Source organism: Colobus angolensis, unplaced genomic scaffold (genome assembly GCF_000951035.1).
Source record: "Colobus angolensis palliatus isolate OR3802 unplaced genomic scaffold, Cang.pa_1.0 Scaffold273, whole genome shotgun sequence".
In the NCBI taxonomy this organism is placed as follows: Eukaryota; Metazoa; Chordata; class Mammalia; order Primates; family Cercopithecidae; genus Colobus; species Colobus angolensis.
Window position 1 is genome coordinate 237,219 of NW_012115966.1, and position 23,169 is coordinate 260,387.

The window sequence follows — 23,169 nt, forward strand, 5'->3', positions numbered from 1 at the left end:
CCCAGCCCTCGGCCCGCTCAGCGCTGGCCCTCCATGGTTCTTCCTACCCCTACCTTCGGCTCCCACACAACAGCCCCCCGGCTCCCGCGCCGGCGCTCCGCCACCCCAATGTCTCCAGAGGAGCAAAGGGGCAGTCGCCCCTCGCCTCCCCACAACCCCGCGCGGGAGGCCACCCTGCGCCAGGAAGAAGGACGGCGTTCGCTTCGCGCGAGTCCATACACAGCTATATCCTAATGACCCGACCCAGAGCATACAGTCCTTTCTCCACCGGCCCCTACAACGCCCTTCAAATCCTTCACGCCCGGTGACCGCGTCCCGCAGCCTTACCCTGACCCCAACAAGCACACCCCTAGAGATACCACCTCCGACTCCAGCCGACTGGATGACTGATCGGCGGCAGCACCTTCACGACACTTTCGCGATTGCCGTAAAGGGAAACAAGGTTTGAAAGAGCAGCGCCGTAAGCGCGCTCCTCGGGGTCGTGAGCGCGCCCCGGGGCCGGCCGGTCAGATCGGGAGCGCGCCCCAAGGCCCAGCCCTGTTTCCTTCTAGCGGGCGGGCGTAGGAGCTACCGGCCAGCGCTGGTCGGTCTGGTAAGGTAAGCCGAAGTAGGGGAGAAACCACAGGCCCCAGCGCTTGGAGCCCGCTCCCTCTAGAAGGGTGCGTCAGAGGTTGGGATCTGGCAGCTTGGGGAAGTGGGCGCAGCCTGGAGGCGCCTTACCCGCGTCGTGGGCGCGCGAGACTCGTGCTGGCACTCATTGCCTCCGGGGGCTACCTTGTGCTAGGCGCCAGAGAGGGGCTGGGCGTTGGGGCGGGAGCTGCGGGGGTTTCCGGGGGCGGGGATGAGTGCAGCTGGGCTCAGCTCTCCGTGCCCTACCTTTCTGTCCTCTTTCTTGGTCTACCCTACTCTCCTCCTTCCCCAAGCAGTGCCTGGTGCCGAGTGCCGTCTCTCGCGTCTTTTCCTGGTCCCAGGCAAAGCGGAGCGGAGATCCTCAAACGTCCTAGTGCTTCGCGCCTCCGGAGAAAATCAAAGATCTAATTAATTCCTCTGGTTTGTTGAAGCAGTTACCAAGAATCTTCACCCCCTTCCCACAAAGGCTACGGTTGAGTCCACGTTCCTGTTGTGAGTTCGGGGTTCGTATACCTTGGTGGCTGGAAGGAGTGAGGGGGAGGGGAGAGTTTGAAATTATGATCCCTGGTGACCTTGTGTTTACACGAAGCTCAGTTTTCTACACTCAATTCTATCGCAGCGGGTGGGTCCTACACAGGAAGGAAATTGCTTGTCGTGGGTATCTTCACAACCGTGTTTTATAGTAGAATACATCTGAAAAATACAGAAACACTGTAGAAATAATCTTTCCAGTTCTCCCAAATTTTAATTTATAAATCAGTAACCAAATGCAACTCTGTATTTTGCATTGCATTATCGGATTGTCTTCATTTCTCTTAATGTAACATTTGATGCAGCTTTTTAAAAAACTTAATTTTCTATACTCTTTAGGATTTAACCATTAGGAGAATATTACGTTTGTCAGGAGGCCAAGTTAGGGTTTAGAAAAGTAAGTATTTTTAAATTATATTTTGCTTTGAGCCTGATGGTTCTGTGCATCTCTAAAAGCAGCTTAGGGCTTTCTGACCCTTCACTTGGAACTTCCAGAATTTACTTAGTTCCTAGCATTCACCACTTAGCAGAGACAGCATGAGGAATTCGTTTTATTACCACGGGTATTTAAATATTTGTTAAAAAAAATTGTAATCACAGTTTTGATTCATGGAACTTCAAAGAAAGCAGAGAAGATAGGCTAGAGATGCAATACCTTTTTTTTTTTTTTTTGATGGAATCTCGCTCTGTTGCCAGGCTGGAGTGCAGTGGTGCGACCTTGGCTCACTGCAACCTCCGCCTCCCAGGTTCAAGCGATTCTCCTGCCTCCTGCCTCAGTAGAGACGGGGTATCACCATGTTGGCCAGGATGGTCTCAATCTCCTTACCTCGTGATCCGCCCGCCTCAGCCTCCCAAAGTGCTGGGATTACAGGCGTGAGCCACCGCGCCCAGCCTACGAGAACATATTTATAAACATTCTTACTGCCCTGTGAAATTTATTCCTCCATACTCTCAATTATTTTGAAAGGTTTTTTTAATTATGAATCATTAAAATTCTAATTTTGTTTGGTTGGCAATTACTCAGCAATGCTTTCGGGTTTCAAAGGCGAAAACACATTGACAATTAGTCTTCCTCAACTAGTCCATGCATTTAAATTCCTCAGTTGACATTCGCAAACTGGTAAACCATTTATTTCAAGCTCTGCTTCTCTATAAATTGTCAGTTTAAACAACTAGGACTCTCAAAGCCTAAGGAGATATGAATCCAAGATAATTCATACATAGAAAAAATTCATACAGAGAAGTTGTTCTCCATACCTGTGGCCTTATAACTACATAATTAATAAATCAGCTATCATTATTATATTGTGTGCTTATTCTACTCCACTCCAAGGAACAACTCTTTGAGTACTGTAACTCAGAAGCTAAGTAAATTGCCTGAAATCACAGAGTTGGGCAGTAGTAAAGGTGGGACTTGCATTTGGAGAAATCTCATCTCACAGCTGTGTTCTTTATATCACATGGACTTGCAATTGCTTTATTTTGTTTAGTCTATTATTTTTTTTCTCATGTTGTCTCTCTAAAGGAGGAGTCAATGATTTTTCTTTTATCCTCTTTAAGATAGTGAAGGTGTTGGATGTGAGAATGCATATGAAAATTGATATCCCAGAATTAAAACGTTATTTAATTCCAGATGGTACAACATCATTGTAAAAAACTCAAGTGTCAACTCTTTAAAGAAAAATAACCTGTTAACAATGCTATAGTGTAGTATTCTGCCCATGAATAATATGGTATGTTAACTTAAAACTGTACGTGTTTAAAATTGTTTGGATTGAGAGAAAAACTTCCTGTTTTCTTTGTGTGGATTTTAGGACTTACAAAAGGTGCAGGTATGAGCAGATCTGAAGACTAACATTTTGTGAATTTGTAAAACAGGTAATTCATTTTTCACATTATAAGAGGAATAAGTACATACTAATCATCTCTGAAAATACATATCTTATTTAATCCTTGAATAAACCTCTATGAACTGGGTATTGTTTTATACTATTTAACATATAATATTAAAAGCTACCATTTATTATGCAGCAGCAATGTGTTAGGTTCTTTGCTTGTGCTATCAGTATAAGCTGTACAAAAACTACTCAGCACAGTCCAGTGGAACTTTTCCACAATCTTGGAAATGTTCTAAATTTTTACTGTCTTGAATGGTAGCCACTAGATGTGGCTTTTTCTTTTTTTTTTTTTTTTGAGACGGAGTCTGGCTCTGTCACCATGCTGGAGTGCAGTGGCACGATCTCGGCTCACTGCAACCTCTGCCTCCCGGGTTCAAGTGATTCTCCTGCCTCAGCCTCCCAAGTAGCTGGGACTACAGGCACCTGCCACCACACCTGGCTATTTTTTTTGTATTTTTAGTAGAAACGGGGTTTCACCATGTTGGCCAGGATGATGACATGTGGCTTTTGAGCATATGAAATGTGGCTAGTGTGACTAAGGAATTAAAAATTTTATTTAATTTTAATCTATTTGAGATGTTAATTTCAATAGTTACATGTAGCAGTGGTTGCTATATCAGATGGTACAATCTGTGCCGATAACCTTAACATTATTCCATTTTTCTTTTTTCGAGATGGAGTCTCACTCTGTCGCCCAGGCTGGAGTGCGGTGGCGCAATCTCGGCTCACTGCAACCTCTGCCTCCCAGGGTCAAGCGATTCTCCTACGTCAGCCTCCATTCTCCTACTTCAGCCTCCCGAGTAGCTGGGATTACAGGTGTATGCCACCATGCCTGGGTAATTTTTGTATTTTTAGTAGAGACGGGGGTTTCACCATGCTGGCCAGGCTGGTCTCGAACTCCTGACCTCATGATTCGCCCACCTCAGCTTCCTAAAGTGCGGGATTACAGGCGTGAGCCACCTCACCCCGCCTCACATTATTCCATTTTTCAAAGGAGAAACTGGTTCAGAGAAGTTACGAAACTTGCTTAAGTTCACACAATTTTATTTAAAAAAAAAGTTTTGAGGAGAGGAATACTTTAGGAATGTTAATTTGGTAATGCAGGTGGAATGGGTGAAGGGGAAGGAAAAAGCAGATAGGGCAAGAGAATTGAAAGTCAGAATCACATGGGTACAGTGTGAACTGAGAAGACGAATGGTTTAAATGACTTGTAGAAATAGAATTGCCCTCACTTGGTGACAGCATGTGAGGACTTTATAAGAGAGAACTTAAGATTCCTCTGAAGTCTTAGAATCGTCATAACCTGAAAAAAATGGTAATGTTGTTTACTGAAATAGAAAAATCATAAACAGTTTTGGGAATTAAAAGGATTTTGCTTTGGCTGTTCATTCAACACATAATTGAATGATTACTATGGGTAAGGTCCTCTGCTCTGCTTAGGCAGATAAGTGGAAAGATTTCATTCCCTTAAGACACCGTCCTGAATTTTCATACTGTAGAAGATAATGAGCTCTGAAAGATGTGAAAATCAAATGTTCTCGGAGAAAGGGGTGCTTATTTCTATCTACAGAGGGCTTAGGTAAAGTTGTCTGTGGAAGATAGCATTTGAACTTTTGAAGAAAAGGAAGGATTTAGACATGTAAAACAACAAAGAGGGAGGAGGTTTTGCTACTAGCAATGAGGTGGACAAAATACTTGAAAATCCTTTTTACCAATACACCTAAATGCTGAATAAATTACATTAGCTCATTAAATTCATGACAGGTCTTCTACGAAAGACAGGGAAATCTCCATGGCTAAAAAGTTTAAAAAAAAAAACAAAAAAAACCCGAAACTAGAGTAGTATACTAGCAGTGTGTTTCCTTTGGGGGCATTTGGCTGATGGCAGAAGTAAAGCACAATCAGGTACAGGTGACAGGCTGCTCTCTACCCAAAGCAGAGAAATAGAATTCATACCCCTGTAACCTCCCAGGCACATAGCTCCAATGGGTGCCATTCCATGGTAGTTGGTATAAATGGTACCTGTGTTTCAGTGGGTGATGTTTTCATAGAATAAAGTTTAAGTATTTCCACTTGAAATTGTACAACTCATGGTGTTGGAGAAGCACTTTTCCCCAAATTCAGCCAGGACCCACAAAAGTCTATACACTCAGTCATAGGTGGGCCAGAAAAATATCTCCCTCCTGGCAAAGGGAGATCACAAAGAAATTTATTCATTTTCATCACAGCTCCAGGTGGGGGAATAAAGATACCACCTGAAAACTTGAAACTGGAGGGTCTGCCATCACTCATAGTCAAAAAGTTCAAATTTACATATCTACACGGTCTGAAAAACCAGAAGCCAAGAAATTAACATAAAGTTGGCTTGGGTTGGTAGTGTGCCATACTCTCTGGAAAAAACAAATACAGATCCTCTCTGTAATGACTCACCCTTAGTTAAGCCTTTTAGGATACTTCCAGATTTTAAGATTGTCCAATATAGGCTCAGAGTCAAAAACTGTAAAACATATGCAAGGGACAGCCAAACTGACATAGACGCCTAAGGACTTATGGGAATGATCAGAAACAGAAATGAACATTTAAAGAGATGAAAAATGAAAAATTTAAAGATCTAGAAATGACTCAAAATTATGTAAATTAAGAACTCTTGTCCTGGAAACCTATACTGGGGAAAGCACCAATAGGATTTTGGCAAGGACTTACGATGATTAACTGAATAGATGAAGAAAAAAGATATTGATGGGATGTTAAGGACTGACAAGGAAAAAGGAAGAGAAAAGAGAAGATTATGAAATGCAAATGTATATATTTAGCAACAAATCAGATGGCCAGAGTAAATGACAAATACGAATCAAAAATGGCTGAGATTTCATTCTTTGGAAAGTCAGTCTCAGATGAGGAAGCTGTAAGTATTCACAAAGTTCATGGAAAACACTAAATTTCCTTAGGTCATCAAAAAATATGAGAAGATACCCTTCAAACATGAAATTATTCTCACATGCATAGGAGTATTCTAATTTAAAAGTATTCCTATATTTTACAAAATTAAATTTTAAAAATTAAAAGCATGAAGTTGTTCCAAAGTTTCTTAATTCACATTGTTGACTCATTATTACTTAATAACGTCCTTAGTCTGGAATTCAAGAAAGAAAGTGGTGATGTGTGGTACGGGGGTATTTAGGCCCTCTGTCTCTGCCCCCGCTCCCGCCGCCCCAGTGTAAGAGCTGGAAATATAATAGTGAACAGAACAGTTGTTTCCTGCTCTCACAGAACTTAAAGTTTAGTGAGGAAGGGAAAACCAAACAAGCAAGTTAAATGTAATGAGTGCTCTGGTTGGGGAAGTAAAGGGTGTTGTTAAAAACAAAGCAGGGACACTCAACTGAAGCTGGAAAGATTGAGCCTTGAAAAACATATAAAAGTTAACTGGGTAGGTAGTGTTGTAGTCACCATGAAGGTCTGAAGGTGTGCTAGAAAGCATGACACATTTGAAGATCTGCAAAAACTATGCTATGGCAGTGTGGCATAGTTGATTGGGCATTAGAATCAAATTGCTTGAGTTCGAATCCTATCTCCACCACATCTAGCTCTATGACCTTGGGCAATTGTCTTAACCTCTGTAATTCTGTTGAGGAAAGTACATTATTTCATGTATTTAAGGTGTTTAGTAAACACTGGTAAGGCATAGTAAATGCTAGGTGTTTGCTTTTGTAATAATGATGAGATAATGATAGCTAGAGCAAAGAATTGAGAACCAAGCATGGCCAGAGGTGAATATAGAAAGATAAGTAAAGACAGGCCAGGCACGGTGGCTCAGCCTATAATCCCAGCACTTTGGGAGACCAAGGCAGGTGGATCACTTGAGGTCAGGAATTTGAGACCAGCCTGGCCAATGTGGTGAAACCCCATCTCTACTAAAAATACAAAAATTAGCTGGACATAGTGGCAGACGCCTGTAATCCCAGCTACACAGGAGGCTGAGGCAGGAGAATCTCTTGAACCTGGCAGGCTGAGGTTGCAGTGAGCCGAGGTTGCGCCATTGCACTTCAGCCTGGGTGTCACGGTGACACTCTGGCTCAAAAAAAAAAAAAAAGATAAGTAAAGACAGACGATGCAAGGACCTTATGGACCATGTTAAGGAGGAAAGACTAAGGGTATAGGGGAAACCATTGTAGGAGAATAAGGTGATCAGATTGGTATTTTGAAATTAGGATTACTTTGGTTTTAGAATGGAGTCTAGATTGGTTTGGTCAAGACTGGAGGAGGACTGAGTAATAGAAAAACTAGGCTGGACTGGGTGGCTCATACCTATAATTCCAGCAATTTGGGAGGCTGAAGTAGGAGAATTTCTTGAGCCCAGGAGTTTGATACCAGCCTGGGCAGCATAATGAGACCTCATCTCTACAAATAATAAAGTTAGCTGGGCATGGTAGTGCATACTTGTGGTCTCAGCTACTTGGGAGGCTGAGGTGAGAGGATCACTTGAACCAGGGAGGTCAAGGCTGCTGTTAGCTGTGATTGCTCCACTGCACTCCAGCCTGGGCAACAGAGTGAGGCCTTGTCTCAAAAAAAAAAAAGAGGAAGAAAAACCAACCAAAGTGTTCTTCCTGTTCTCTCACTCAATAGTCAACACAATACTTCTGTGATCATCAAGAAGTATGGAGATTTCTCTCCACCAGCCGACACCAATTGGATGCCCCCTAATTCAAATCTGATGGTATCTACCTAGAGATAGCATCAGATTGCACGGGTTGAGGGCTCAGTCCCACCAGACTACCTCCCAACTTCTGACACCAATCACAAGCCTGTCTTGTCTTACCCATGTTTCTAACTGACTGGCTGTAAACCAAGGTTCCCACTACCCCCTCCTTGTGTTTGATTAATTTGCCAGAGTGGGTCACAGAACTCAGAGAAACGCTTATATTTACCAGACATGTAAGGCAAGGGATATGGAAAGGGGCACGGAGCTTCTGCACCCTCTCTGGGTATGCCGTCCTTCAATAATCTCCACATACTTGGCTATCTAGAAGTTCTCTCAACCCAGTCCTTTTGGGTTTTTATGGGTTACACAGGCACGATCAACTTAAGTGTCATCCTCTCTCTCTCCCTTCCTGGAATTGGGGATGGAGGACTAAATATCCAACCCTGTAATTATGCCTTGGTCTTTCCTGTGACCAGCTCCCATCCTAAAACTATCTATGAACTGCAAGCCTTATTAGTATATAGAAGACACTCCTATTACCCTGGAGATTCCAAGCGTTTTTAAGAGCTTTTTACCAGGAAATGGGATGAAGACCAAATACATATATATTTCACAATATCACAGGTACCCCTTAGGAAGTTATAATAATCGGCCAAGAGATGATGGTGGTTTGGGTAAAGTAATGACAGTGAAGATGGAGAAAAAGGGTAGATTTGAAATAAATTTAGGAGGTAGTATAAACAGTGCTTGGTACTTTCCATGGAAAGATGGGACAAGAAAGCAGGTTTCTAGCTATGTCAAGTGGGTGAATCTTGGTTCCACTCACCAAGAAAGGGAAGGAGAGCGAGTGTTGGAGTATGGCATGAGAGATGATTTCAGGGGTGAAACAGCTTGGGGTGGTAAATACAAGGCTGTGGGCATGGATGGCTAAAGTAGGATGAGGAAACCCTTGTGAATTTTCTAATATGTTTTTTCTATTTCAGAAAACCTGTTTGAAATGTGGTGGTTTCAGCAAGGCCTAAGTTTCCTTCCTTCAGCTCTTGTAATTTGGACATCTGCTGCTTTCATATTTTCATACATTACTGCAGTAACACTCCACCATATAGACCCGGCTTTACCTTATATCAGGTAAGTGAAATGTATTCTTTAGATAGGAGACTCTATGTCTCATTCTTATTTTAACATTGAAGCCGACATTTAATGTCAACCTTTTAAAAATCAGATTTTACACTGGCATTGCAACAATAAAGGGAATATATAAAGGAACTTAAATTTGGCTTTTCCTTTGTGATAGAGAAATGTAGAGACAGCTCAATAAGATTCAGTTTGTGAACTGGTTATTGAACTGTGACTCCTTCTAAGTAACTATTTGAAGTTGTTTCAGAATATAGAATTGGAATTATTCTCCCCTTAAAGTAAAAAAAAAAAAAAAGCTACAAACAATAAGAATAATAATAATATGAAAAGATAATGGAAACAACAAACATTTCTTGATGTACTTACTGCATATGAAGTAATTTTCTTTCTTTTTTTGGGGGGGGGATGGAGTCTCTCTCTGTTGCCCAGGCTGGAGTGCAGTGGCGCAATCCCAGCTCACTGCAACCTCCGCCTCCTGGGTTCAAGCGATTCTTCTGCCTCAGACTCCTAAGTAGCTGGAATTACAGGCGTGTACCATTACACCTAGCTAATTTTTTTATTTTTTGTATTTTTAGTAGAGATGGGGTTTCACGATACTGGTCAGGCTGGTCTTGAACTCCTGACTTCATGATCCACCCGCCTCAGCCTCCCAAAGTGCTGAGATTAACAGTTGTGAGCCACCATGCCCAAAACTTTGTTTTTTTTGTTTTTTTTTTTCTTTTTTTCTCTTTTTTTGACATGGAGTCTCACACTGTCGCCCAGGTTGGAGTGCAGTGGCAGTCTCGGTTCACTGCAACCTCCGCCTCCCAGGTTCAAGTGATTCTCCTGCCTCAGCCTCTTGAGTCACTGGGATTATAGGCACACGCCACCACGCCCGACTAATTTTTGTATTTTTAGTGGAGTCGGTGTTTCACAATGTTGGTCAGGCTAGTCTTGAACTTCTGACCTCATGATCCGCCCGCCTTGGCCTCCCAAAGTGCTGGGATTGCAGGCATGAGCCACTGCGCCCAGCCTCATAGAAAGTAATTTTCTAAGCATTCTTCATGTCCTAAATAGTTGAATCCTTACAACAACTGGATAAGGTAGGAACTATGATCCTCATTTGAGAGAGAAGGAAATGTGGTCCAGAGAGGTCAAGTTATTTGCTCATGAGCATACAACTCAGTTAGTGTTGGAACCAAGAATTAAACCTGGACAGTTTGACTCTAGAAGCTAGGCTCTTACTCTTTATGCTGCCTAGATATTTTTGATATATTAAGTATCAAAATTGATCGATAATATTTTTGAAATCTCAACAACTAATGAAGAAGGGATAGTCAGTTGCATATGCTCTTTTTTTACACTTGATCTTAGCCAAAAGGCCAAGAAGCTATAATAGCCCTCTTTTTTTAAAATTGCAATGGCAGTAATTATTACAACAAATTTTAAATAATACCAGAGTGATTATAAAAATGAAAAGCAAAAATCCCTTCCTGACACCCTCCAATTTCTATACCCTAGAGACAATTCATAGTTTGGTAGATTTCCTTCCAGAGTTTGGTTTGTTTTATCTTATTGTCATGTATGTACAAAACTCTCTCTTTTTTTTCCTCCTCCTTTCTCACTGTTTTGGGTTTTTAAATTTGTTTCGTTTGTAAAAAGTGATAGGATGTTGATACAGAAATTGCTTACTTATTCTTTCTTCCTTTTGGCTGTTACAAACAGTGCTATAAAGAAGGTTTTACTACATATAACTTTACATACTGATATTGATGTGAGGTAGATTTCTAGAAGTGAGATTGCTAGATAGGTAATAGGGCATCTACATTTTTCATTTGACATTTCTAGAAATGCTTTTAAAAGTGTTGCATCTATTTATGCATTCACAAAAAGGATATGAGGAAATCATAATCATATGCATGGTTTCTGAGCTATTGAGGCTTAAATTTCTCTGTAAAAGTTAAATAAATTACATAGGGCAGGGAGATGAAGAAAGCATAATTATTAAAACATTGTTATTATTAAATATGATTCAGCAACTACTAGTGTTTTAATCTAGATGATTTCACATGGAATGTGGTTAGGTCCGCCCTGAAAGTATTCAACCGCTATATGATGCTTTTGAAACATTGGTCTCTTCATAGAGATGCCAGATTTTGTTGCTATTGTTAAGTAATATTTTTTGTTTTGTTGTTGTTGTGGTTGTTTCATTTATTTGTTTACCTTCAGAAAAATAACCTTTCCAGCACAGAAAATAGTAATCTTTTAAAGAATGATAAATTGGAAGGTTAAATTTGTCTTTTAAAAATGTCAAGAAAAGATCTGGACATTACTATTTACATGTTGTTTCTGCAGTGGTATGACATGGCACAAAAGATATAAACAAATTGGATGCAGTTTGGGAAGATTTACAAAACCCAAAAATGTTTTAGAATTTAAGCTCCCATTTCGAGGAATAATTTGATAAATAATTACCATTCTGCTAGTGGAATATGTAGCCTAAGGAGCCACACCATTCTTTAGTAACTCCAGAAGGTATATATTTAACATTTGTGAGGGTCTTTCACAGTATTTTTTTTCTCCATCTGATAACTTGTCTGCTTTCATTTTGAAGAACTTTTAATACAGCCAGCCCTCCGTATCCATAGTTCCACTTCTATACATCCACTCAACCACAGATTAAAAATATTCTGCAGAAATTCCATCAGGTTCCAAAACTTGAGTTTGCCAAGTGCCAAGTACTTTGTTGAATCCACAGGAATGAAGTGCTGTGTATTAGATGTTATAAGTAATCTAGAGATGATTTAAAGCATATGGGAAGATGTGCATAGGTTATATGCAAATACTACACCATTTTATGTAAGAGACTTGAGCATCCCCAGGTTTTGTTATCTGATGGGGGTCCTGGAACCAGTCCCCCACAGATACCAAGGGACTACTGTAACATAAAATGCTACTTAGTTCTTTTTCAGAGTTTCACTTCCTTGGTGGTACTGCATGTGATTTTCTTTAAAAAGCACCCTAGGCACATCCTTTTCTGTTCTGCCCCTTCTGCTTTTTCATTTTTCTGCTGTTGAACTTAGTATTACCCTGAGGTCTTTCTCCAACATTCTGACATACATATTTAAACTCTAGTACTTATTTTTATTTCTTGTAGGCTCATTTCTTTCATCTGCAAAATGATTAAACTAGCTAGTCTGCAAAATTCTTTTCAGTTCATAGATCCTATCCAAAAGGTTTAGCTGTTAGCCTGGGCAGCAGAGCGAGACTCTGTCTCAAAAAGAAAAAAAAAAGTTTAGCTGTTAACAGCCCCAGTGGACATAACCAAATGTAAATTTCACTTCAAAGGCAATTTTGCTATAAGTGTGCTTCAGGTGTTCTCTTAGTTGGTTCAAGTAGTGGATGCCCAAGGGAGTGACTAGCCACTGGGGTAAGAGAAGAAATACTATAACATCTATGTATATTTTTAATCTAAAAACATTTAAACTTTGCCAATATTTAACATATAGAATAATGATAACATATATTTTGATGTTAGATGGTCAGACATTTTTTGGTGATGCTATAACCACTGAGATGAAGTGCTATGATAATAAGGTGATGGGCATGGCTGTTTTCATTTGTAGGCCAATGTATGTCATTCTGTCCTGAGCCAAAGGAAGAAACACTCTTAGCCAACCATCCTGGAAATACATGCCTTTGTTAACTTACATGTACCATTTGAAGTATATCTATGAAAATTATGGATTTCTTTTTTCTAAGAATAATATATATATATTGTGGAAAATTTGAAAAGTAGAAGGAACTTCTACTTTTTTATTCCCTCCTCCTGAAGATGGTCAAAGTACCAAAATCTTTTGTATGTAAAAGATCCGTTTTATTATTTTATAATTGTTTCTTTACAAATAAATTATTTTTTGTTTCTCTATTTTCACTGCAGATTTTTATTTTTTTTTAAGAGAAAGACTCACGGAATTGTGAAGTTAGAAGGAGCAATCCTTACAATTCATGTTTAATATATTCCATTTCCTAACACCCTTAATCTAAATGTTTACTAAATGTTATGGCTTCTTACCAGCTGTAACTTACTATTTCTTTTTTATCCCCATTGCATTGTCTTAGTTGAAACCCTGATTATCTCTTTCCTGTAGTGTGTCAATTCAAGGCCAAAGACATTGTCTTTTTACTTTGTAGTAGTTTTAAGAAGGGGAAAAGAACTAATATTTAATGGGTTTCTCCCATGAGCCTGCTACTGTGCTAGATACTTAACATGCATTACCATTACATTTCATCCTTATAGTGATATGATGAAGCTGGGAGGGAATGAATAGCCCCATTTTGCAAATGAAGGGAACAGTTTTAGGGAGATAAAAGGATGAACCTAAGGTCCTGCAGTAAGTAAATGGTGAGGTTTTAATCTGCCTGGGTGTGTTGCATACTGCCCTGAAAGACAGGCATGTAAAGGATACATTGCAATGCTGTGTAGTAAGTGAGTTTATGGAAGTTCAGAAAACATGCTGTGTGAGTCACTGTCTGCTAGAGGAGTCATCCAAGGTTATAGAGGGGAAGAGACTCAAAACTGGTCTTGAATGTAAGCTCTGCGAGGGCAGGGGCTTTGTCTGTTTTACTTATCACTGTGTTCCCGTTTCTGAAATGGTGTCTGGCACATGGTAAGTACTTGATAATACTTTTAAAAATTGATCAGTAGGTTAATAGGTGTTAATTGAATACAGGCATAGTCAACAAAAGGTGCAAAAAGGCAGAGTTGTGAAAAGCCTGTGGTGTTTAAGGAATATTCTGGTGGGACAGATAAATGCATCTGCCTGAATGATGGTCGGTCAATAACGTAGTCTTAACATACCAAGGATAGCTTTTTAAAGATCAGTATATATTGATTTCTACTATGTGGAAGAAAAATAATCTTAAAATGATGTGAGTAGAAAGTGAAGTAGGCAGATATTTGTGAACTCAAATTGTCATGTTCTCTGTATAAAATGATATGAGTTGAATTCATGGACTTATAAAAGATAAGAGGTTTGAAGTAACTCCTGGTATTCTTATCCCTTAGAAGAAATATATGTGTCTATCTAGTGTGAGAAATGCACATATCTTCCTTCTTTCAGTGACACTGGTACACTGGCTCCAGAAAAATGCTTATTTGGGGCAATGCTAAATATCGCAGCAGTTTTATGTAAGTATTGAAAGTGATTTTAACAGTAATACTTAGTAGCCAAATTGCTACTGTATTTTCTTGTTTCAACACTGGAGTGTTACTTGTTTTACTTTCTAGTTGTATTTGAGAGTATGTTATCACTAAATAATTGATCATAATTATGCTCCTTTTAAAAGATAAACACTTTTCTAGAAATGCTGACTTACGGGAATAAACCTTTAAAAAATATGTATAGGATTATTCTACTATTCATTCAAATGGAAGTTGTTAAGTATAACCATATATTCCTTGAGGACTGTAGTGGACTTCTTAAGCAACCAGTAAGGAACAAAGAGTTGTGGATGCAGCTGACCACAACTAATCCTAACTAAATTCCTTTGGGATAAGCAGTTTAGGTGTTTGAGAATAAAGATGGAACCATGTTTTGATTTTTGAGCAATATTCTAATGCTAAAGGGATACAGTTGCTACTGAAGTATTTCATAGCCCTATTTAATTTGAACCAAATTTTTATTAATGGTTTACTCACATGATATTTTTCTATCAAGTGTGATTGTTTTAAATATTTGCATTCTTCTGTATGATGTTTATTATTTGCTTGGGTCAAAAATGGAAATCAGGAAGATAATTCAACTTAAAGAAGTTCATCTCATGACCAAACTCTTTAGAAACATGTCTTTACCAGCATATCTCTGTAATGCTTTCTACACTGTTGAATTCTCTGGCAGTATTTCTGCAGTGGAAAATTTGATTTAGCTAGTTCTTGACTGATAAATATGGTAAGGTGGGCTTTTCCCCCTGTGTAATTGGCTGCAATATCTTATTGAGCCAAGTTGTAATTTGAAATAAAATGATATGAGAGTGACACAAATAAGCTTTTGGGTTTTTTGCCTATGCCCATTTTATCTATATTCTAGAACTAGTTACTTCTGATTCTGATGTTCATCGTAAAAATATTTTGTGTTTTATGTAACTATTTGTAAATATGAGACCCATGGAAGGCAGATGATTTGCTTAGTCACTGGAGACATCAGTAGTTCTGTAATACAACCTTAAGGCTCTGCAACATCCACAGCATGAGCCAGGCACACAGGTATGTACCTACAGTCCCAGCTGTCTGGGAAGCTGAGTCCAATGGATCACTTGAGGTCAGGAGTTGGAGTCCAGCCTCTGCAACATAGAGAGACCCCCATCTCTTAAAAGCAGAAACAAAACTACAGCTATTTTGTGTTTTGTTTTTTTCTTTTTATTCCCTCTGGTTAATTTTAAAAGGAAAATCTGTGATTCTGGATAGCAGTGACCTTTGTGAACTCTTCATTGGCAACTTTGTTTTTTGGTTATTTATTACTTTGTTGTTTTTTGGATTATCTTTTCCCAGGCGTTGCTACCATTTATGTTCGTTATAAGCAAGTTCATGCTCTGAGTCCTGAAGAGAACGTTATCATCAAATTAAACAAGGCTGGCCTTGTACTTGGAATACTGAGTTGTTTAGGACTTGCTGTTGTGGCAAACTTCCAGGTTTGTGTTTTAGCCCAGCATAGGTATTTTCCTTAAGTACATAAATATAATACATATTAAAAGGGAAACCTGAAGCATTCAGTTACATGCTGTTATTTCTTTACCTTAACAAAGTAGAAATCACTTCCTTTAAATTATTTGACCCTATTAGAAATAGCTACTTGCACAACTAGAAAAATTCATATTTAAAAGTCTGAACAAATACAAATTATTTTAACTTTTTTTTAGGATCCACAAGACTATAGAGTCTTCATTACTACTTAGTTGGAGATTACTTCAACTCACTACTGAAACAAAATTGATATAAATTATAAGTGACACAATTACAGATTTTAAAAGTTTTGTTTTTAGCATGCCTAACAATTTATAATCATTTACCTATTTTATCTACTTGTTTGGATGTTTTCATTGATTGCCTGCATTCCTAGGTGTCCTGCCTTGTATATGAGGAAATGAAAGGAAGAGCTGTAGGTCTTCTAGCTTTTTCTCAGGAAAAAATAATGTCAAATACTTAATGTGAAAGTAGTGATCAACCTTCATGAAATATTTTTCAGTTCTCCACAGAGAGAGCAGCAGGAAAGAAACACTGGGCTCAACTCTGAATACAAGTAAAAGTGGGAATTTATAGCTGTGGAGCAGGGTGCAGTGGTTAGTGGATGGAAAGTTACTAAGCTGAAAACGTAAGGGTTAAGAAGGAATTCTGGTTAAACTGCCTTGGTTTGTTTTGTGTTGCTATAAAAGAATACTTCAGGCTGGGTAATTTATAAGAAAAAATTTATTTGGCTCATGATTCTGCAGGTTGTACAAGAAGCATGATGCCAGCATCTGGTTATGATGAGAACTTCAGGAAGCTTACACATGATGGAAAGCAAAGCAGGAGCTGATGTGTGCAGAGCTTTACATGGCAAGGGAAGAAACAAGGGGGTGGTGGTGCCAGTCTCTTTTTAACAACCAGCTCTCACAGGAATGAATAGAGTGGGAACTCATTCACCACCCGCAACTCCCCACATCAGTCTATTCATGAGGGATCCATCCCTGTGACCCAGACACCTGCCATTAGGCCCCATTTCCAACATTGAGGATCAAATTGCAACTTCAGATTTGGAGGGGTCAAATGTCAAAACCATAGTACTGACCTAATAGGATTCTTGGTGAAGGCAGACCAGGGTGATTAGACATCACTTGAGGCATGGTAGAGGTGATAATTATATTTATGGTGATCAGATATTGAGAATGGAGGATTATGGTTAAATTGAACAAGATTCTAGCTAAAATTGGACAATGCAGAGATGAACATGGCAACCCAGAAGTTAGGCCCTAGTTGACAAGAGAGTTCGGAGTAAGCTGAGCTGGGTTTGGTGAAGGAGAGAATTTTTGTCACCTGACAGTAACTCATGTAATTCCATTGACATTCATGTTTGCTAGATGTAGGGGTGCAGCAGGTGTGCACAGGTCAGAAAAAATGGACCCTGGAGAAAATGTAGTTTTGCTAGACATTATTTCCCAACAGCCACTTTATACTATGAAAGGTTACCAACAATTTGGGTGTACAACTAGCTAGCTGTCTGTGCCACAAATAGAGTTCTGCCTTCCCTAATCAGTTTCTGTAGCTCATTGTTAAAAAATGTTTTGGGGAATTTCAGTGTGAGGATGGTGATTCTCTGTCTCTTGGTCAATTTAACAATGTTTCTCATCACTTTTATGGTAAAAATGGATCTCTGATATTTGTTTACACAGCCCAGCAAATGCTAATAGCAGTTCTTGATAGCACCCACACAAGCTGCCTTCCACCTTTATCTCATTTACTTAAGGTAGCCTATATACTTTCTTTATTATTTTGCTTTTAGCTTTTATTCTAATTTACCTTCACCCCAAGAGTACCTATGGCCGTGTAATTTTGAATTAAATTACTTTTTCTCTTTTGTTAACATCTCTTCATGCAACTTTAGATGCCCTCTTCATCCTTCACTGATGGCTTTATTGCTGGGCCCTGTTTATAACCAGATCCTGTAGCATTACGCAGATATCAAACGACTCTCTTTCTTTCTTTTTTTCTTTTTTACTCACTGCTATCCTAATGAGGATCTCCTTCCTTTCCAGAGTAAACGTTTACTACTTAAAGTGGCGAGTGCAGTTCTTCCTCCTCCACTTCCCCCTTTTCTTTTGTGGAGACAAATTCTGGGTGATTTATACAGGAAAAATTTTACAAAACCAGGTCTATAAATGGTTTACCCTTGCAGATATTGGCTTGGAAGAGAGGCTAGCACTGTGTTTTAAATGGAGTTGGGACTTACTGGTTTTACTTCTTGAATATTTTTTGAAGACATTCACTTCTTTCCATTTCTGTCTTTACTTCCCTCCTTACTGTCTTCTCAGCTAGTTTAGATTTAATCATCTCTCATCTGAGCTACTGCCATAGCCGCCTCAATGGTTCCTGTGCATTCACTCTTACATTCCTTGAATCATTTCTTCATATTGCAGTAAAAGTGATCTTTTGGAAATGTATATACATCTCACTTTGCTTCCCTGTGTCCTTGCTTAAAGTTCTACAGGTTTAAAAATTATGTAAAAAGAGATACAATCAAGAGAGAAATAATTTGCTAAACCACCAAACTGCCTAACTAACTCAAAGATCTTGTATGATCTGGCTGATGTCTACCTTTCAAGCCTAATTTTGCATTATTCCCCTTCTTAATGTCTCCATTGTATATATCACTTTTTGTGCTGCTTAAATAGGACAAGCTTATTTAATTCCCTTTCACATACTGTTTCCTCTGTTTGGTATGCCATAACGCCCTTTATATCCATGGTTGTAAATTTATTATTTTTATTTTTTAGTTGATGTATTTCTTTATTAATTATAAGCACAATGGTTTTGAAACGTTCACCATTGTATTTCCAGCACCTAGCGTAGTACTTAGGACAAACATGCTTTCATTAATTATTTAGTAACTTATTGAGAGAGGTTAAAGGGACTATGCAGGATTAGAAAAAATTCTGTTATTGCTATGGTTGCCTGCATTTAAAGAGATGCCTAATAATTGCTATAAAATGGTATTTGAAAAATCTAACTTAAAAAATAAAAATTGAATTTCTTTTAAAACAAATTTGTATATGTTGTTCAGTAAAATAACTACATGGCAAGTGTCTTCACTACCTACTTAGAGGAATTTTTTCTTCATACGAAATTTATCAAAGGAGAGTAGTAAAAGTTTAGTAAGCAGAAATCTATATTAATTTTCTATGGCTGCCGTAATAAAATATCAAACTGGGTGACTGAATAGAAATTTATTCTGTCAAAGTTTGGGAGGCCAGAAGTCTAAAATCAGGGTGTTGGTAGGGTTGATTCTCTATTGGAGGCTCAGAGGGAGAATCTGTTCCTGGCTTCTGGTGATTACCAGTAGTCCTTGGTGTTCCTTGGCTAATGGCAGCGTAACTATATAAAACCAATCAAGCTAGAGCCAAGGGAGAATGTTTCAATTTCTTGAGTCTTTACATTTTATTTACAGTTAAATTGAATTTAAATGGAAACTCCCAGTTCCCAGCACTGCAGTCCATCCTAATCTTTTCTTACTGCACTGTGCTTTTCCTATGACACTTATCACCATCAGGCACACTGGAATTTCCTTATTTCTGAAGTTTATATTTATTGTTTGTGTATCTTTACTAAACTCAGAGCTGGGTTTTTGCCTGTTCTCTAATGGATCTGAAGATTTAGAATAGTACCTAGCACCTAATAGGCACCGAGTAAACATATTATTAAGTGAAGAAAATAATAAATGAATAGTTCCTATTATATTTCCAGTGGAGATGTATGAAATAGTTTGGTATTACTATAATCCTCAGGTTTATGCCGAGTATTATGAGAGAAAATTACCTCAGTAATTTGTTTGTAGAATTGGCTGAGCTTCTCTACTCAGTGAATGTCCTATTAAAATCTCTGACTTGTGCTTTTAAATGTTGTGTTGCCAATGTGTTCTGAGTTTCTTTTATTGACGTATTTCTTCTCTCTGTCTCTCAGAAAACAGCCCTTTTTGCTGCACATGTAAGTGGAGCTGTGCTTACCTTTGGTATGGGCTCATTATATATGTTTGTTCAGACCATCCTTTCCTACCAAATGCAGCCCAAAATCCATGGCAAACAAGTCTTCTGGATCAGACTATTGTTGGTTATCTGGTGTGGAGTAAGTGCATTTAGCAGTATCCTTCACTGTACAATGTGACTACACTTGGAAAGGAATTGAATGACAAAATTTAAGTGAACACTATTGGTGCAGTGTAAGAAGCCTTTTTTTCTTTCTTTCTTTTTTTTTTTTTGTAGGAGAGATTCTTAGGTTCACAACCCTAAACTAAAGAATTTGAAATATGAAACTCAGATTGTACATAGCACCTCAGTAATTGAGCTAGGAACAAAAATGTTGAGCCTGATCATACTCACTTTAAAGAAATGAGGGATGAGTAAATGCTGTCTCTGAGAACCATTATTTAGTTAAAGATTATGATAGAACTGCTAATTTTCTGAACAAAGAGATGGGATTTGACTGTGAGAACCATTTTGTTGTGACCCTCTGAGCAGCACATTTTGTTTTACAGTACCACTGCTGTGTAACATTAAGTCTTTAAGAAAATGGGTTCAGACCTTAGCAATAAATGTGTGAGTAATCCTTTTAGATTGTAAAGTGATTTTTGTTCTCTGAGGTCTTCTCTGAGATTCTTCCTTGACTTATGTTTTTATAGTGCTGACTTGCTCATCAATTTTGCACAGTGGCAATTTTGGGACTGATTTAGAACAGAAACTCCATTGGAACCCCGAGGACAAAGTAAGAACTTATAGTCTATAAAACTTCGTTTTATATTAAAGATGGTTATTTTGGTTGATCTTGACGTGTTTTTCATTTTATCAGTAATAATGAAAGTCTTCTAGTGGAATAATCAGTTCTGTATTAAAATTATTTTCTGGATATGGTAGGGTTTATGTAGAACCTTCTATATTCTCCTGTTACCTGTGATCTGTAGATACTGTCAAAATATGAAGAGCACTGTGATGGCAAAAGAATTTTCTGAGAAATTGACTCCCCTAAATGTGGGTATAGTATATAATATAGCCAACCGCGATCATTTATGTTTTCAATACTTGTTTTCTGAATTGAAAAGACATCTCCCACTTTTTGTTATCTGGAAATTGATTATGGACTCTGCATTTAGGTTTCAGTATTGTCGATATCTGAATGTAGATAGCATCTTGGACCCTGAGAATAAAGGAAGAGGAACATATACTAAAGAATAAATTGAATTCCTCTGTTTTCACAAACCACTTGGTGGTGGTTTATTTAAGAATTATCCCCAAATTGGACATGTTTGTGATAATGAATGAAATAATTTACTAGATTTTCCCAATTGTAACCCATATATTATTTAATATCATAAACACACCACTTACTAAGTTTATTCTGAGCATTGTTAAACTTTTCTTAGTCACATATTATGAATCTTATGGCTTTGGGTAAGGCAGTAGTAATTTCTCGATTGTAGAGTAAAAATGATCCTGTTCTGTCTTAGCTATTTAAGTGGAAATTTTATTTGCTCCCAGTGAAACAAATAGAGTGTCATTTAGGAGGACTTCCTAATTCTGGCTCTTTAATTCTAGAGATATATGCCTGGTAAGTCAAGGGTTGATTTTCAGAAGCTCCATTGTTTTATAAGAATTGTGTGTTTTTTATTTGAAACATAGTATATAGATCGTTTAAATGAAATTTCGCAAAACTGTTCTTTTTTTTCCTCTCACTCAGGGTTATGTGCTTCACATGATCACTACCGCAGCAGAATGGTCTATGTCATTTTCCTTCTTTGGTTTTTTTCTGACTTACATTCGTGATTTTCAGGTAAGAAAACACAGTATTAGCTTCATTCAGTGAGACTTCCTTCTCTTATCTTAGTCCAGGAAGGTGGACTAAGAGAACTTTCCATAGGCAACTCTCAGCCTTTTTGAAAATTAACTGTTTATGATTTGGTATCATAAACAAGTGATGTAACTTTTCAGGTAAATTGTTTTGTGTTTAAAGAAGTAGTGTATTGCTAGCAAGATTTAGCCTTGAAAATGGGGCTATGAAATAAATTTCAGAAATTCTTAAATAGAAATTTTTATTGATTCTGTGTACTTTTACATAGGTCATTCTCAACATTTTACTGATTCTTAGTAGAAACCAAAGAAAAACAAAGAACTCTATGAATAGAGAAGCTTGATTTTTCCAGATTTTAATTGGTACAAAGAGGATACCTTTGATAGTAAAACAGTTATCTCACTCTTATTATCATTAGAATTGATTTACATTCATAATCACAAGGTAACCTATAGAACATATTGAAGGAGTGATCTCTCTTTAAGGAGGAAACTTCTATATATAATTTTCTTTTCTGTTCCAGAAAATTTCTTTACGAGTGGAAGCCAATTTACATGGATTAACCCTCTATGACACTGCACCTTGTCCTTTTAATGGTGAACGAACACGGCTACTTTCCAGAGATATTTGATGAAAGGATAAAATATTTCTGTAATGATTATGATTCTCAGGGATTGGGGAAAGGTTCACAGAAGTTGCTTATTCTGCTCTGAAATTTTCAACCAGTTAATCAAGGCTGACAGTAACATTGATGAATACTGATAATCAGGAAACATGAAAGCAGCCATTCGATAGATTATTTTAAAGGATATCATCAAGAAGACTGTTAAAAACACCTATGCCTATACTTTTCTATCCTAGAAAATGAAGTCGCAAGGCTATGATGTCATAGTTTTTTATACCTTATTTAAGGGAAACAACCTGACGTGCACCAATCAGTCTGCACATCTAGCCCTTCACATTTTATAAATTATTACAGATCATGTTTTGTTAGAAGCACTTTTATGAGAGACATTTTCCATGACTGAATAATCAGCATTGGTCAGTAAATCCTTTAGAACTGGGTTTTGAAATGGGAGTTTTATCATATTAAATCATTTCTTATAGTCTTAAATTTTTTGTTACTGTTCTGGAATCTACCTGTAAAGGAAAGTAGACCTGGATTCGTGTGAGCTCTTTCATGGCTTGAGTTTTGCCCAAGAGATTTTGTAGGTGATGATTTTTTTTTTCTTTTTTTTTTTCTGGTCACAATGCCAGATACTAAGCTGATTGGTCTGTCATACACATGCTTGCAGTAGTTTCATGCAGTTTAGTCTCTGGTGTGAGACTGTAATCACCAATGAAGGAGAGAGGTACCTATAGGTAAATTTAGTCATATTTTATATAAAACAAGGGTTAGTATTCATATAACATTGAGAAGTTTGGGAATAACAGCAGATATGATTAATATCAAACAAAAGTCATAACCGTAGTCAAGAGCTTCTTTGTTTATAGCAAGTTATAATTACATGTAAAAGTAGTCTTGAACAGGTAAATACTGAGCCTTTTTAATGGGATGTAACCTTTGTAGAGCCCAAATTCTAAAGAACAAAATTGGCAATCCAATTAAACTACATGCAAAATAATTGTGATACATGCATCTACAAAAACAATGTTCTCATTTTTTCTGGTTATGCAGATGATTGGATTGTTTCTCCTTGGATCTC

The 23,169-nt window shown here is 38.0% G+C and overlaps 2 protein-coding genes across 7 annotated transcripts in view; one reads left to right on the plus strand and one right to left on the minus strand.

Annotated features, from left to right (window-relative positions):
* The window catches only part of CEPT1 (choline/ethanolamine phosphotransferase 1), a 46,697-nt gene extending 45,510 nt beyond the window's left edge, over positions 1-1,187 (minus strand). For 2 of the 4 annotated variants that reach the window (XM_011948045.1, XM_011948048.1), the window contains exon 1: positions 328-342. The gene's annotated coding sequence lies outside the window, so the exon portion shown is untranslated. Of the gene's footprint in view, positions 1-327; positions 425-876 lie in introns of those variants that run through there. The other 2 variants (XM_011948047.1, XM_011948046.1) reach the window with 2 other exon arrangements.
* On the plus strand, positions 182-22,931 carry DRAM2 (DNA-damage regulated autophagy modulator 2). 3 transcript variants are annotated; one of them, XM_011948043.1, is made up of 10 exons: positions 437-597; positions 924-1,122; positions 2,976-3,039; positions 8,742-8,886; positions 13,998-14,065; positions 15,425-15,564; positions 19,586-19,763; positions 20,301-20,383; positions 21,353-21,445; positions 21,987-22,931. In XM_011948043.1, exons 4-10 carry the CDS (start codon positions 8,756-8,758, stop codon positions 22,092-22,094), a joined length of 801 nt encoding a protein of 266 aa, XP_011803433.1. In that variant the 5' UTR covers positions 437-597; positions 924-1,122; positions 2,976-3,039; positions 8,742-8,755; the 3' UTR covers positions 22,095-22,931. The 3 variants fall into 3 exon arrangements, with proteins under 3 accessions (XP_011803431.1, XP_011803433.1, XP_011803432.1); XM_011948042.1 differs by having other exon boundaries at positions 451-597; positions 927-1,122; XM_011948041.1 differs by lacking the exon at positions 924-1,122 and having other exon boundaries at positions 182-597.
* The last annotated feature ends 238 nt before the right edge of the window (positions 22,932-23,169 follow it).